This window comes from Sarcophilus harrisii, chromosome 2, assembly GCF_902635505.1.
Source record: "Sarcophilus harrisii chromosome 2, mSarHar1.11, whole genome shotgun sequence".
In the NCBI taxonomy this organism is placed as follows: domain Eukaryota; kingdom Metazoa; phylum Chordata; class Mammalia; order Dasyuromorphia; family Dasyuridae; genus Sarcophilus; species Sarcophilus harrisii.
Window position 1 is genome coordinate 553,755,845 of NC_045427.1, and position 16,516 is coordinate 553,772,360.

General features: G+C 34.1%; 2 protein-coding genes across 3 annotated transcripts in view; one reads left to right on the top strand and one right to left on the bottom strand.

Moving 5' to 3' along the window:
• The window catches only part of EFL1 (elongation factor like GTPase 1), a 196,461-nt gene that overhangs the window by 170,844 nt on the left and 9,101 nt on the right, over window positions 1-16,516 (bottom strand). The window contains exons 1-5 of one of the 2 annotated variants that reach the window (XM_031955657.1): window positions 15,611-15,695; window positions 6,241-6,361; window positions 5,980-6,113; window positions 3,367-3,504; window positions 2,305-2,519 (exon numbers count right to left, since the gene is read on the bottom strand). In XM_031955657.1, coding sequence (XP_031811517.1) covers window positions 2,305-2,519; window positions 3,367-3,504; window positions 5,980-6,113; window positions 6,241-6,361; window positions 15,611-15,619 — 617 coding nt within the window. In that variant the 5' untranslated portion in view covers window positions 15,620-15,695. Of the gene's footprint in view, window positions 1-2,304; window positions 2,520-3,366; window positions 3,505-5,979; window positions 6,114-6,240; window positions 6,362-15,610; window positions 15,696-16,516 lie in introns of those variants that run through there. The other variant, XM_031955656.1, reaches the window with a different exon arrangement.
• Window positions 1-16,516, top strand: part of SAXO2 (stabilizer of axonemal microtubules 2) — a 90,332-nt gene that overhangs the window by 35,323 nt on the left and 38,493 nt on the right. The gene's annotated exons all lie outside the window — the stretch shown is intronic.

A 16,516-nucleotide genomic window follows, 5' to 3' on the forward strand; every position in this document is an offset into this window, starting at 1 on the left:
ATGGTGCTTGAGCACTACCTTAAAGGGAGAGGGATTCTATATGTTGGACTTACAGAGATTATACATTCAAAGTCTATAGGACACCCCCTTCTCGATCACAGTCTGCTGGAGAGAACTGTCTGTAGAAGCCCAGATCTTTCTCATTTCAATCACCGATGGTACTGAATGTACAGACTTACTCGAGTTAGAGATGAGAAAGTGGGCATCTGCGATGATAGCTTCCAATACCACCTTGGGTTGCCTCCTCTTTTTTTTTTTTTGTTAAGTAATAGTACTATCTATAATCATTATTGGTCCAATCTGTTTCAAACTTGTATTTCACTGATAGAAATTCTGGTGAAGGCAACATCTTACCAATGTATTTCTTTAGCTATTCTACTCAATATGTTAATAAAAAATTGTCTAAAGGGATTTTTTCCCCCTTTAAATCTGTTTCTCCTTCCACTGCAGGACTACCATGATTTTGCATGACTGCACATCTATAACCCATATCAAAATGCTTACCATCTCAGGAAGGGGACACAGGAAGGGAGAAGAAAATTTGGAATTCAAAATTTTAAAAATGAATGTTAGAAATTATCTTCACGTGTAATTGGGGGGAAAATAAATTATTTAAAATAAGTTCACAGTCACTGAGAAATTATGTGACTTAGTCAGGATCATAGTATATAGCAGAAGCATAAATTTAACTATAATTTCCTAACTTTCTAACTTCAAGATCAGCTCTGTATCCATTACTCTTATGATGCCTTTCACTGCCAGTAAATAAATATTAATGGCAGAAGTTAAGTTACTCAGGAGAAAAAAAAAAAGCTGTTCAAATTTTCCTCAAAAATTAAACAAAAATTATTTCTCAAAATAATAATAGCTGTATTCTCTAGCTTGGTTCATAATCACAATTGCAGATTTGTAGGAATATGTAGGAATAGATTCCTACTTCACGTTTTTAAAATAATGGAAAAGGCAGAAATACAGACAGTTAACCCAGAATTATCTATATGAAGACAACCCAATTCTGAATTGTTTGCTAAAAATATTATCACACTCAGGTTCTCTGGTATTCATTTTTCCCTATTACTTCTCATCCTACTCCTCCCACTCGGCTCTTATCCCCCACTAAAAACATGAATGTGCTCTAGGAAGACAACCTAATTTAAGTCTAGTTAAGAAATTCCAAAGGAAATACTCATCTTTTTAATAATATAATAGAATATTAGGATTAGTTTTGTAAGACTAGATGAAACAAAGATGAATATATGCTCTTTACCATCAATTGTCAAGAGAAAAAAAGTGCTTTGAACCCAGAACAGTATTTTTCCCTACAAGCTCTCAAAAATTTTGTATACATTCTTGTTTTGAAGTATTGTTTGAGTTTTGGAATTTTTTTTAGTTGGCTGCAATGTTTGGAATAGTGTGGTATGGGAACTTGAAGAGAAGTTGGATAAAAGTATAAAGAGTTTGTTATTACCAACCTGATTCTACAAGGTAAATATCATACAATCTAGGTCAAAACAAAGAAAGGCAAAATAGGAAAGAACCCAAAAAAGCATAAACACTGGATTATTCATTTCCCTTTGCATATGATGTGTTCAAAAATGTTTTTATTAAAACAAATTTATAAAATTATGAAAATTAAAATTAGCGAAATATTTCTAGACTATATGCTTCAAAACATCTATATTACAAAACTTTTTTTTCCCAGTGTATTCTTTGTAATTTAATTCTACTGCTATTTGGCTGAAGAAAACATAATTACACAAAATGCATTATAACTTGGCTTAGTTATAAGATGCATTAAAAAATCAAATATCAAATATTTTTGGATAATCATCCATTTTAGTTTATCCAACATCCTCCTCTCCTGTATTAACCTGAATAATCAAAAGCTTTTAACAAATGAAATTAAAGAAAGAGTTCAAGGAGAGTTAACTTGTCTACCTTAGAAGGATTGTAAAAGGATTAACTCATAGTATAATATCAATGATAGCATAATAATGACAATTTTGATAAGTATACAGTGCTTTACATACAACATGTCACATCTTACAACTCTCTTAGGTAGGTACTACAGGTATTAGTAATTTTACAGCTTAAGAAATTGAGTACCAGAGATGTAAACTGGCTAGCCCATAGCTACACACCTACTGTTGACAGTTAAGTTTTCTAACCCATGTTTCTTCTCATTCTTTGCACTTATACCATATTGCTTCAGTTGTGTGGCAGAAAATAGAGTAACTGTAGTAATGTTGAAAAATGTTTATTTTTCTTAGGACTATAACTTCTACTGGATTCAAACAGACTTACCCAAAGCCCCATCCATCTATTGCACTTGTAAATATCACATTTCCCTGATCTGGTGAGAAGTAAAGGTGTGAATCATCTGTATGCTCCAAGCCTGCACTCCAGTCATAAACTTGCTCTCCTGGTACAGAATTTGAACTTGCTTGGGATTCAGTTTCTCTTTTGGCCCATTCTTCTAAGACTTTAGAAGTAAAAAGAGCCCCAGTGAGTGCATTAATCTAGGGAAGACAGGTAAAATACAAAAATGTCATCCAGATAGTAAGCAATGGCCACTATGGGATAATTATCGTGGGGTACATACTCCCTAATTCCAGGTAATTAACTCTAGGAGTAAAGGGTGCTGCCAATTTATACTCAATTTAAGAAGAAAATGTATGTCCACCTTACTTTACCAAAGATATTCTTGACCTTACTTAGAATAAGATATTATCAAGTTTGAATTGTTCAGAGTAAAGCCAAATCAGAGGTGGTATTCTAAAAAGTCATCTTAATATTTTAATTACAAATATACACTGTCAAATCCTCTAGCAAATTTTTATTTTTATTTCCCAACATAAACAGTGCTCATTGACAAACTTGACAACCCAAAAGAATTTTTTCACTAGTTATACTGTTTGATGACAAACACGACCTAAAAATATAGTAAGGAAGATTTTATATATATATTGGATTTGATTTGGTTTTGATCCTTTTAACTTTATTTCATAGCAAACTTGAAGGTATTTAATGAATAAACATGTATCTGTTTAATCACTTACTATATACATGAAGCATTGTGCTAAATGAGTGATACAAAACATCTTAATATGTATTTTAAATTTTCCCACCACTCTACTTACTACCTTCTCTCAGATTATATATACCCATCCATTAGGAAGCAAAAGCTTCCCAGTAATGGTTACCTATAAATACATTCAAAAAACTGATCTTTTCAGAAGAAAGCTTCATTTAATTTTCCTGAAGTTATGCCATACATCACATCAATGTAAACCACAGGGACTGTCCTCCTTGAATTTCCCTCTGGCCTCCCCAGTTTGATAACAAAAGAATAATCTGATACTGTACCTGCTCTAAGATATTCTTGAGGTGAAAATATGCTTCCTGAGGTGTGAATTTAAGTTCCACAATCAAACGATCTATTTTATTGATTACCAGAACAGGGCGGATGTTTTCTAGCCAGGCTTGTCGAAGAACTGCTTGAGTCTAATAAAAACACACAAGTAAATACAGCTCATGTCCTGACAGAATTAAATGGCATTAAGAAAACTTTCAATGCAAAATAACCAATACACTTCATCCCATCTAATCAAAATCCAATACACATAAATAGTCAGCAAATACAATGCTTAGTGGGAATACATAGGATTATGAAGTCATTCATTAGGCATTTGCTGGAAAGGTTAGAAAAATGATACTGGGTTACTCAGGAAAATTTTCCTGAAGTATTGAGCTATAAAATAAGGAGAAGTGACAAATTTGGGGACAAAAGGGTTAGAGAGATGTTCCATTGGTAATAACAGCTGCTCACAGTGATAAAATGCTTCACAGTTTACAAAGTGCTTTTGTATGAATCATCCTATTTGATCCTGACAACAACCTGTAAAGCAAACAATATATTTTCTTATTATTATTCTCAGTTTTCAAATGAGATGGCCACAGTAAGTGCCAGAATCAGGTTTTGAATCAAAATCCAATTCTAAGCTGAATTTTGTGATGCAATTAAAGCAGTAGTCAGTGCACAAAGCTAAAGTTGATGAGTTTTACTGACAGAAGTCATAGACTAAAAGAGAATAAAAGAGAGAAGATAATCAGGGTACAATTAATTGCAAGAAACTGTTGAAGGAGTTATAGCAATGAAAAGTGAAATGGATGAGGCAGCAAGAACAGAAACATGGCTCAATTTCCACATGGTTTACATTTACACTATACCTTGAACTCAGAGCTGAAAATAAAGTTCCATTTGTTTTTCTGGGCTCACTATTCTTCTAAACTCAAAATCGTGCATTGGTTTCTCTTCCTAGAATTTCACCTCAGTTATCCCACTTATCCATCCTTTTCAGAAAGGTTTGTACCATCCATGGAACTTCCTTTTCAGGTTCACAGTCACTATTCTAGTAGAAAACATCTTTTCAATAGGGTAGGGCTTCTTAACTGTCTCTCTTTCTCCAGATTTTCTGCTCTAGAAATAAAAAGGCAGCTAGCTACACAGGAGGTATTCCACAAATACAATGTTTTCAAGGCGGGAAGAGCAATCTTGAGCTTCTTTAGTCATTTCACATTTGTGAATCAATATACTTATCAAAAAACAGGATAATGGGCCAGCTAGGTGGCACAATGAATAGAGCACCAGCCCTGAAGTCAGGAGGTCCTGAGTTTAAATTTGATCTCAGACACTTAATATTTCCTAGAAGTGTGACCCTGGGCAAGTCACTAATATGCCCCAGCAAATTTGCCAACTGCCTCAGCAAAAAAACAAACAAACAAAACAAAAAAAACCGGAATAACCTTGGTTTAAAAAGAAAGAAAACAAACAATTTGCTTAATCAGATGCCCAAGTGATTTGTTTTTGCCTCAGATCTCCAAAGCAATAGGCTCAGCAGCAAGATTGCCAGATTGACTTTCACTTTAAGAAGAGTACTCCCCACCAATGGCAGCAAGGTAGCAAGCATGACCCAAGAAAGTATCCTCCTCATCATTCATGCACCCCTAATTTCTCATTCTCCAGAATGGTTGCTTAGTTCAGAAGCTACCTTTGAGGATGTGATAATTACTTAAGAATCACCAAGAGTGGGGAATGAATTTTTTGACTACCTTTCTTTGATTTAAATTTTTCCCTCCTGAGGCAATTGGGGTTAAGTGACTTGCCCAGGGTCACATAGCTAGGAAGTGTTAAGTGTTTAAGACCAGATTTGAACTCAGGTCCTCCTGACTTCAGGGCTGGTGCTCCATCCACTGCACCACCTAGCTGCCCCTTGATTTTAAATTTTTGTCAAGAGAGGATGTATGGAAGAATGGGAAGAAGGCCAAATATGGGCTCAGGAAACCTGAATCTTAATTCCACCCAGAGCAAAATAAATTACCTCTCTAACATCATCTGGAAAATAATGGGGATAATGATAGGAATTAAAGTCCCAAATTTAATTTAAGCTACTGGACATCAGTTTCCTCATTCTTCCTCTGATGTTTAAAATCTTTTCAATTTTAACATTAAATTTTGTGCATATCTTGTATATAAGTTACATACATACATATATATATATATATATATATTCTATACAAGTTACACACACACACACACCCTACATTTGATCCAGTACACCGTGCTAATCCTTAAGAGTTCAAAACAGATGGAAGCAGTTGTAGAGTAGTAAAAGGAGCCCTGGGCTCCTTTGGTGTTAAAAGAGTGAAACCATATTGGATAAAATTGTTTGCCTGATACTTATTAGCTCTGTGACCATGAGCAAATTAATTCACCCCATGGGCTTCAGTTATATCATCTGTAAAATTAGGGTTGCAAAACTTGTATTACCTTGTTCACAAAGTTGTTGTTAGGAAAGCACTTTGTAAGCTCTAAGATGCTACACAAATGTGAGTTAGTTACTACTATGAATTTTCTGGTGGCTCATTATTTCCCTTGGCTATTCCCAGTAAATGCCATAGTTTCTCACAGTACATTACCTGTGGGCAGACTCCTTCCACAGCATCTACCACAATGATGCAGCCATCACAAATTCGGACAGCAGTCGACACTTCTGAGGAAAAATCCACATGTCCTGGAGAGTCTATTAGATTAATGAGGTACTCCTGATCATCTGAAATCAAGTTTTAAAAATGTAGAGGATTTCAACAGGTGTGCTTAGTCACAAAACAAAGAAATTCCACACTAGTAAAGTAATTTCACAGAAAGTCCTACATCAAAACTTAAGGATCTGTCCCTACCCAACTTCAATGCCATCCTCTGTTCCACATGAGGACTTCTAGTTTTTGGTATAAAGGTAGTTGGAGTGATCTCTTTCCATCCATATAGCATTCCATATGAGGCAAGTTCCTGCCTGACATTCTGACAAATTTAATTAAAAAAAAAAAAAAAAACAAAGATCAGGTCCCTCCCAACCAATGGCCATGATAAACTGGAAAGGAAAGGGAATGCAGAGAAATAGGGCAAAATTGCATCCTACTAACATCCTGATAGAAAATATCCTAAAATAGAAAAGATGAAGTCTGAAACTTGGAGCAAGTCTAAAGAATAAATAAAGGGGAAACCAAAATCTTAGAACAGTCTTAAGCTTTTAACAGATTCCAGCGCCCAACAACTTGAGATAAGAATCATTTGTACTTTAAAAAGTTTCTTTTATAAACAAGTTTCATATTGCCAATTCTGCCATTTGTTCCTTGGACATAATTAAGCACGCATAAAGGCTTTTATTTCACAACAAAAAGAAGTGGTGATCATGTGGGAAGGAAAAAAAACAACTCTGAAACAAAATATGCAGGTTCCCATTACTCTCAGCTCCTGTGTCATAGCTGATAAACAACTACCTCCAAATAATAGTTTTTCATTGGGTAAGGTCCACCAATTAGGTAAGATTCACAGAATCATAATTTTAACATGAGATGGGACTTTCAAGACCATCTAGTTTCAATCTTTGTTCATGCAAATGAGAAAATTTCATTCTTTGTTCATGGAAATGAGAGGTGACACTCACATAGGAGAGGTGAAATGTCCAATATCATAGAGCTAGTTAATGATAAAACTAGAATAGTTTAAATTCTTCAATATCATTCTTAAGACCTTCTCTCATTTATTTTCTTAGGGATCTTCTTTCAAAAGAAAAACACAAGATTTTATTGAAACATCAAAGATATGACTTATTTTCACATATGGCTTGCAAAGTTGATCACTTAATTTTATACTCATGTTTATAATCAATCACAAGGTATTATTTTGAGCTTTTCATTCACTATAAACCATTCTGGATAAAATTATTTGTTATCAAATTTACTTATTTAATCAAATTCATACAACTTTAAGAGCAAAATTTACCTTTTTAAAAAAGATAATCTTTTCATATTATTCAGAAATACAAAAATAACTACAATCCAGGTTGCTTTAGAGTGCTTAAAATTCCAGGAGTTATTCTGCATCATAAAATATAATGAGGAGCACCATAAACAGTTACATTTCAATTTACTTTATGTCATATCAATTTGTCCTAATTCTTTTTTACATTTACATGATATAGAACACTTTTAGATTTAGTCTTATGTAGCCATCTTTTCTCTTGTCAACAAATCCTCATTACCCATTATTAGGCCAAGCTTTGATTGTGGCTAGTTCTGATTCCAATATTTGGCTTCTAACAGCAAAATAATATATTCCTTTTTTAAAGTAGGAAATATGTCTTTCCATAGAACATATAATAGCATTTTAATTGAGTCCCAAGATAATGCTATTCCAGTGACAGATTCAATATATTTAAATACAATACTCCAAACAATGATCTAAAGGAATAAACTCTACAAAAGTAACTTTCCATACTTTCAACAACTTGTAGAAATTAAGGAATTTTTTATGTTATTACTGCTGGGGTCCTAGGGCAACACTTAACAACTAAAAGTTAATCCTTCTTTAAGGAAGAACTATGTAATATGTATAAATAAATGATTTAACTACTTCACGGCCAGGATGGCTTTCCTATTTTGTGATATATCTCTCAAATTTTAAAACCATTTTAATAGCAATTTCAAAATACGACCCCAAAAAACAGGTGGCTTTAAATAGCATCCTAGTATCTAATCACAGTATCCATATGAAGAAAAACGAGACAAGATTTTCAAAGTTTAATAAAATAGTTAATACTGCAATTATAAGAATGGGAACTCTGCACATAGAGATGACAGACTTAATGAGAAACAACAAACAATCCTATCAATAAATACCAGTAAATATGTACAAGCAATTTGTAAACTTCTTTAAAAATACTATATAAATGTGATCTGCTGTTAGACAAAATTACAAAATAATAACAAATTCCACAAACCACAAGAAAATCAGTCTCATTACTTCATATTCATACTGCATATATTTGACAGTATAGATGCTTAATGGGACCAAACAATCATGATGAAAGAACTAGTTCAAAGTGCTGAACTCCAATAAATATTTATCAGGTACTCCCCTATATAAGAGGCATTATGTCAGGTACTCTGGGATACATAAAATAAATAAAACATAGTCTTTACCCTTTACCTATACAACTTTCGAAAGTTGTATAGAATAAAGACATACACAATATCTTCAATGCAAAGCAGAATATGATAAGTATCATGAGAGAAGCATACAAAGTATTTTTGAGAGGTTCTGAAGGAACTTTTATATTGGGAGACAGAATACAAATGGAAGAGGAGACATCTGGGATTAGGATGCTGACAGGCAAGACTTGAACAGGCAGACAACCAGAGAATAGGAAATTCTAGCAAAAAGAAACAGTATAGAGAAAGTAGAGAGAAATGAAACAAAAGGCCCAGCAGGAGCAGCAGCTAATCCAAGTTTGACTAAGCAATAAGGTAGGGTTCAAATAAAATAGTACTGGGAGATAAGGTTGGAAAGAAAGCTCCTCAAATTGGAAAGAAAGGTGATGCTGAAAAGTTTGAATTTTATTCTGGGTAACAGGAATCACAGAAAATTACGAAAAATACTACAGGAGTAAAACCTATAAAACTAGACTACAAATTGGCCATGGAGTGTTATAGATAAAAAAGCCAAAGTTAACAGCCAAAAATTCAATTGAAAAAAAAAAAAAGTGTCATTAATAGAAGGAGGGAGTTGGGAGTGGGGCAAATTGAAAGTTGTTGGAGGCAAGTGAGGTAAGTTAGTTTAAAGATTTGGGTGAATGGAAAGTGAGGAGGCCCAATACTAATTTTGATTTAGACATTCTAAATTTGAGAAGGAGATATGTAGCAACTGTTGGAAATATAAGATTGGAGTTTGGGAGAGAGTTCAGGGGAAGGGATACAAGATTTTAAAAGTCACCCACATAAAGGAATCACTGAAAATTAAGTACCTTCCCCAAGCTTTCATAATTAGTGAACTCTTGTGTTAAAATCCCTTATCTAATGTCCATTGGATTTTATCCTTTATCAAATTAGAGAAAACTAAATAACTTTATTTATAAAGTTTATTTGTGAATAAGGGAAGCTATGTAATATAATGAATGGAGAGGATGCTGGGCCAAAAGTTAGGAAAAGTAGAATAAAAATCCAAACTCTGCTTGTTGTGTTTTTACTCCAGGTTAGTCACTGACAACTTTGCTCTAATAATTTATCACCTTTGAGGTCTAAATGAGATAATATTTGTAAAATAGTTAGCACAGTGCCTGGCACAAAGTAAGCCCTTAATAAAATCCTTGTTCTTTCCCTTTCTCCCTCCTTTCCCTAATTAAAACAACAATAACAATAACAACATAAAAATAAACTACCAGCACGTGTATCTTCTCTTCTACAATAGCGCGCCTAAAATACACACACACACACACACACACACACACACACACACACACGGCATTTTGGGAGAGACAAAACCTTAAACTATATGTGTTGAGGTTTCTAATACCATCCTGGGAGTTAAGTACTGACTGCATTAACTCCTACAGAACAAATTTTCTATTTCAAAGGAACAAGTTAATCACAAGCATTCAGCGAATTTTAACATTCAAGGCAAAAGGAAAAACAACTAAGCAGAGGAAGAGGACAGAAATTCCTGTCTCCAAAGGCAATACCTTCCAGATGAGCTTCTTTATTGCTATTAGAAATTTGTTAAGAGAAAAGAATCTTGCACTCTTCCCCAAGAGTCCTCTGATCTTTCAGTAAGCCATGGAGAATCATTTAAGGAGCAAGTTCACTTGTCACACACACCAGCCAAAAGATCTCCCACATGACCGGTAAAATGATGAGATGAAGGGTCCCCATTTCAAATGGGGTGAAATGACTAAAACAGTTGTCACCACCATTAATTATTTTTAATAGCTTTTTATTTACAGGATATATGCATGGGTAATTTTTCAGCATTTACAGTTACAAAACCTTTTGTTCCAATTTTTCCCCTCCTTCCCCCTACCTACTCCCCCAGATGGCAGGTAGACCAATACATGTTAAATACATTAAAGTATATGTTAAATACAATATAGGCATACATGTTCATACAATTATTTTGCTGTACAAAAAGAATTGGACTTTGAAATAGTGTACAATTAACCTGTGAAGGAAATAAAAAATGCAGGCAGACAAAAAAAGAGGAATTGGGAATTCTATGTAGTGGTTCACACTCATTTCCCAGAGTTCTTTCGCTGGATGTAGCTGGTTCAATTCATTTACTGCTCTATTGGAACTGATCTGTTTTATCTCATTGTTAAAGAAAGCCACATCCATCAGAATTGATCATCATATAGTATTGTTGAAGTATATAATGATCTCCTGGTCCTGCTCATTTCACTCAGCATCAGTTCATGTAAATCATCCTGCTGGTCATTTCTTACAGAACAATAATATTCCATAATATTCATATACCACAATTTATTCAGCCATTCTCCAATTGATGGGCACCAACTCAGTTTCCAGTTTCTGGCCACTACAGAGAATTGCCAGAAATACCGCTACCTATTAAACACAGACACAGATCCAACAAGGAGAAGGCTTTATTAAAATAAAAAGAAGTGAACAAGCCAGTTCTCCTAAATGCCCTGGATTGATTGGGAAAACTTCACTTTCTAGATTCTCTGCCATCCAACTCCCACCTTGAGACCTGGGACTTCTTGGTGATTAACTGATTGACTAATGAGAGCCCAAACACATATAGTACATCTCAGAAATCCCACTGTACCACACTGAGTTCCTGATTATAATGTTTTATCCTTCTTCCTTTCTATCTATAATAGATAATCAAGACAACACTATAAATTCTTGAAAGGATTGGCAATCAATTACCTGAAACATATTTTCTAGACCAAAACACTCTCCCTGGCCATCACTTTTTTTAGGATATAGGTTCCCTAAGGGAGGGATTGGTCTTGGTTTCTTTAATTTTTGTAGCTAGAGTCCTCTGCACAGCACATAGCATGTGTAGCAAATGCCTAATACCTGTTTTTTCATTCATTCAGTCATGTCTACTGAGAATAACAAGTCCATCTTTTACTTTTACCTTCATTTTTAAAAAAACATAAGGAAGTCACTTACCTCTTTCCTTAATTTTAAAGGGTGAAAACAAAACATTTGAAGAAAACGATGCATGTCCATAATTTTGTTCAAACTTTTTTTATCCTAAAGTTTTCCTATCAAAAGATATGATTCAACTTGGATATACTCTAGCAATCTTGAAGAAAACCTCTTAAGCAAATGGAAAGAAGAACTACATAGAGAGAACATTTCTATCCTTCTGTTAAAGGACAATTTGGAACTGTTATTCAATGAGTCTGTAACAGTGTGCAAATTACATCTTCCCTCCCAAAAATCTGGGACAGCAGATCCAAGAACCTGGTCATAAACACAAGAGCAAAAAGCCCTCAATAAAACTCATTATTACAAAATGGAATCAATATGAAAATGTGGTTCAGTTCCTATTTTTGTATAAAAATGATGAGTATGAGAAAATTCAAAGGACAGAGAAGAGCACAGGTCTGGCAGTTATATGAATTTGCCATAGCCTCCTCTTCCTCTGAGACAAGGGAACATTAAATCTTTAGAAAAAAGAAGAAATTGGTTTAAAAAAAAAACAAAACCACTAAACTAAAGCTCACAAGAGTGCAAATGAAAACTTCTTGGAGAACAGTCATTTGTGCATCATGATCATACTTTGGGAGGCTAAGAATGCAGTAATCATAATTAATGGAAAACTGCATCTGTTTTTGATGCTGATATGAAGAACAAACATTTTAAAATATTGGCCTCTTTTAAGCTAATGTTTTACCTTTACTGTACAAGTGTTGGACAGGAGCAGCTAGGTGGCGCAGTGGACAGAGCACCAGCCCTGAAGTCAGGAGGACCTGAGTTCAAATCTTATCTCATACACTTAATACTTCCTAGCTGTGTGACCCTAGACAAGTCACTTAACCCCAAATGCCTCAGCAAAAAAAAAAAAAAAAAAAAAAAAAAAAAAATTGGACACCTGACACAAAGCAGCATAAACCACCCCACTGCAGCAGGTACTAACTGGCATTGTGCAGTGGAAATAGGCACTGAATTCAAAATCTCAAGGCCTGAGTTCACTCTAGCCCCACCAATGGATTGTTTCCCCTTTTGTAAACTACAGGTAATAGCAGGTCTATTCTTTGGGTTATAAAGAGACACCAAGGTAGAATAGATGGGGTTTTAGACTTTAGGTTAGAAAGACATAATTTTTTAAATTTTTTAGAGTCTAAGTTACTGGTTCTCAAAGGGAGCACCTCTAGTTTTGTTATGCATGTGGTGAGAATTATAATAAAAGACAAAGTTCAAAAGCTACTCCTGTAGAGCTCATGATTTAGGAAGCAGGACATATCCCTCACACTCTCCGAGTTTATGGCGCTAAGATTGATGTACTATTCTACTGAAGACAGATGGCCATGGAAGAAATCGCAGATCCTTTACATATTGACCTACTTCATTATCACCATGGGGTCAGAAATGGCTGTAAAGCTCTCTGGGATTCATATAGCACCTTGCAAAGATGAGGGTGGTTAGAATGTGGCCACACCTTTGTCATTGACTTCCCTCCTCCCTCTCCTGGCCTTAATCTTGTCTTCGCGCCAACCCCAGCATATACCCCAGCATATACTGCATGGCGCCACCTCCAGATTTATCATCCTAAAACATCCCTTTCATTATGTCACTCCCCAGCTCAAAGGTCTACAATGCATCTTGTTCATCTGCTGGATTAAAAAACACAAATTCCAAATGCAAGGACAAAGGTAAAACTATGATAAAAAGAGCTTATTTCGTTCAAAGTCATAGTTACTGATGTTCATTTCTCTTAAAGTAGAGTTTTACAAATAAGTTTGGCTACCAAACACTTCTGACAAAACTTTAATATTCTTTAGAAGATTTCAAGAACATAAATACCAACAGGGAAATGGAGAATTTTCAGAATTAAAGAATTTTCAGAAATTTCAGGTCTTTTCCATATCCCCTAAAATTATTACACACAATAAATACTTTTGATAAATAAATTCAATTTACCTCATTATCATTAGCAGGAAAGTCTTCCTATAGAACACTCACAATCTGGAGACAAAGGTTCTAACTACAAGTCTCAATTTAGCCATTTAGAGTCTCTCACCATCCCACATCTGAGTCTCAATTTCCTACCTAGCATCCTACCTTACGGGAGCATGATGAAGAAAGCACCCTCTAAACTTTCAAGAGCTATCTAATTATTCAATTATTATTGCTGCAATTATTACTTCATATTTTATAACATAAAATTCTGCAGGTGACAGTTTGAGGAAAAAGCATGGCCAAGTTATTTGTGAACCATTTTGGGGGAGAGGGAAGAAAAAAAAGGAAGCTACAAAATACCTCTTTATATATTTGAAAGGAATAGTAAACTTTACATAGAAGATATGCAATCATCTTTTTATTGTAGTGTGTTATAGAAATGTTTATTTTACAAATTAAAAATTAAAAAATTTTAAAGAGTCTAAATCACTGGTTTTCAAAGGGAACACCTCTAAGTTTTGTTATGCATGTGGTGAGAATTATATAAAACTTACACCTACATTACATCATCCTAACTTTTAAAAGGTAGCTTTAAAAATATGAAAAAAAAATGAAACATCTCTGCTTTGCTCTGATAATCTGCTTCTTTCTGGAAGTTTTTTAAAGAATTTTTAAACATATTCATTTTCTTATTCAAATGTTTTAATTTAGTCCATTCTGGTTTTTTTGATGTTTTTCTTGCTATTTTTTTTCTTTTTTTACATATTTAGCATTATGCTTCTATTCTGTCTCTATCTTATAAAATTAGTTCACTCAACAAATATTTACTGAGTACATAACATGGCCAGTGCTATGCTAAGTGATGAGAGAAATACAAAGGCTCTGACTCCCAAGGAACAAACAGTCAGAAATGAAAACAGAACAAAAACACTATTAACTATGGTAGAATTAAATAATTTCCAGGAGAAAAGTACAAACAAATAGATAGAAGATTTCAAAGAGATTCCTTCCCATTGTGGGGAAGAGAGAAAAAAGGAGGACTATGGAAGGTAGGAACTGATGTGGTCCTTGAAGAACAGTCAGAATGATAGAACCCAGAAAAAAGAAAGAAAAGAGTTTCTTGGCAGCAACTCTCCCCTTCCTACAAGTCTTCCATAAATGGAAAAGAATATATAAAGCTTGTCCCTCAAGTGATGTTATTCTGCCTTCTTTTTTTTTTTTTAATGGAGCTTGTAATTTGATTATTCAGAGTGAGGATTTCCCTCTGCCAATGTAAGTTGTCACCTGTTCTGCAACTTATCAGTCTTAGATAGCCATGAGAGGTTAAATGATTTCTCTAAGGTCATAGACCCAGCATGTATTATAGGTAGGCCATGAATCTCATTCTCTACTGACTTTTCTTACTGTTAAAGTGTAATTGTAAAAGGCTTACTTCCTTCCATGACTAATCTACATGCTAGTTTGTATCTGTGACCACCCAAGTACTCCATTGTTAATGTTGTTGTCTGTCTTTCTTAAGGAGGGCCATGACATCAAGGAGGGGATGCCATGACATGCAAATGAGTTGGATTTAAGTCAGGGAGGCTGGGCAAGGTCACTTGCCTTCCTTTCTCCACTGGAGCCATTTGAGTCCAGTGGCCAGATATAGATTGGGATGACTGGAGATGGTCCTAAATGCAATAGGAGATCTTGGCCTTTTTAAGCTACGTAGAAAAGGAAGAACTCTTTTAGCAGAAGTAGGCATCTGACTGACAAGTGTTATATTATACAGTGCTGATGCACAAAAGAATCATCACCAGATACTGCTTTATCACTCTTCCCCACACACATATTGTGTGATGACAGCTTTAACATCTTTCTTTTTATTCATCTTTATCCACTAAGAATTCTAGTTTTATGTCTTTAATACTATACTACAGTTATTTTACCCATTTCATAGAATGACAATAGCCCCATAAGTCCACTAAGACCTTTTGAAGGCAACTATTAATATTAAAACACTTTAAATTAATTCCTTTAAAAAAGGAATTATTATAATAAGCAAATTAATTCAAAAGTGCCAACTTACCACAAAAAAAAGAGCAAAGGACTAAAATATTCTCTAATAGAACCTTAGTTTTACCTTTTTCATAATGTAGGGAAATGGCACTTGATTTCATTGTGATTCCCCGAATCTGTTCATCTTCTCGGCTATCCATATATCTTAACTAAAAAATGAAAAAAATCCAACAGTTTATATAAACATACGCTATGCATACATATATGTATATATGTATGTATTCATTTCTTTATTGGTCATTGATTTAAAGTGCAATATACTGAATGGTGAAGTTTTATAGAAAACTTTTTTTAAATATACAATTTAAATTGAATTGAGGAATTTTAAAAATTAATAAAATTAACAAATAAAACAAACGGAAGTATGTAAATCTTTACCATTACTACTGAAACAAAAATTTGTACTTATGACACTTTTCCCAAAATTGTAATCTTCCATTTTACTCCTTATTTGATGTGAGCAACTATTATACACGTGAACATTTAGAAACTGGGAACAGAAGAATTTCTTCTATTATTCAATATCATTATTATAATTGTTTCTAGTGTAACTGTTATAAAGCAAAAGTTTGAATTCTTTATAGAAATGCTATATCTGGCTTCACACATATTTAGTATTAACCTATTTTGGGGGGTGATTCATGTTTCTGCTAGAATCTGTAGCAAAGAATACTCATAGCTGCTTCTTCTGGCCCCTCCAAATCCTAAATAAAGGCAATTTCTAAAGTCCAAATTCTTGTTCCTTTACTCTTCTTCTCTCTTTTTATATTTTCTTTCTCAGAGAGCTGACTCATTTTTATGCCTTCAACTATCAGTTCTATAATGATGATTTCTTTTTTTTATTGAAGGTTTTTATTTGCAAAACATATGCAAGGATAATTTTTCACCATTGACCCTCGCAAAATCCTGTGTTCTAATTTTCCCCTCTTTTCTCCCATTCCCTCCCCCTAGACAGCAAGGATCCAATATA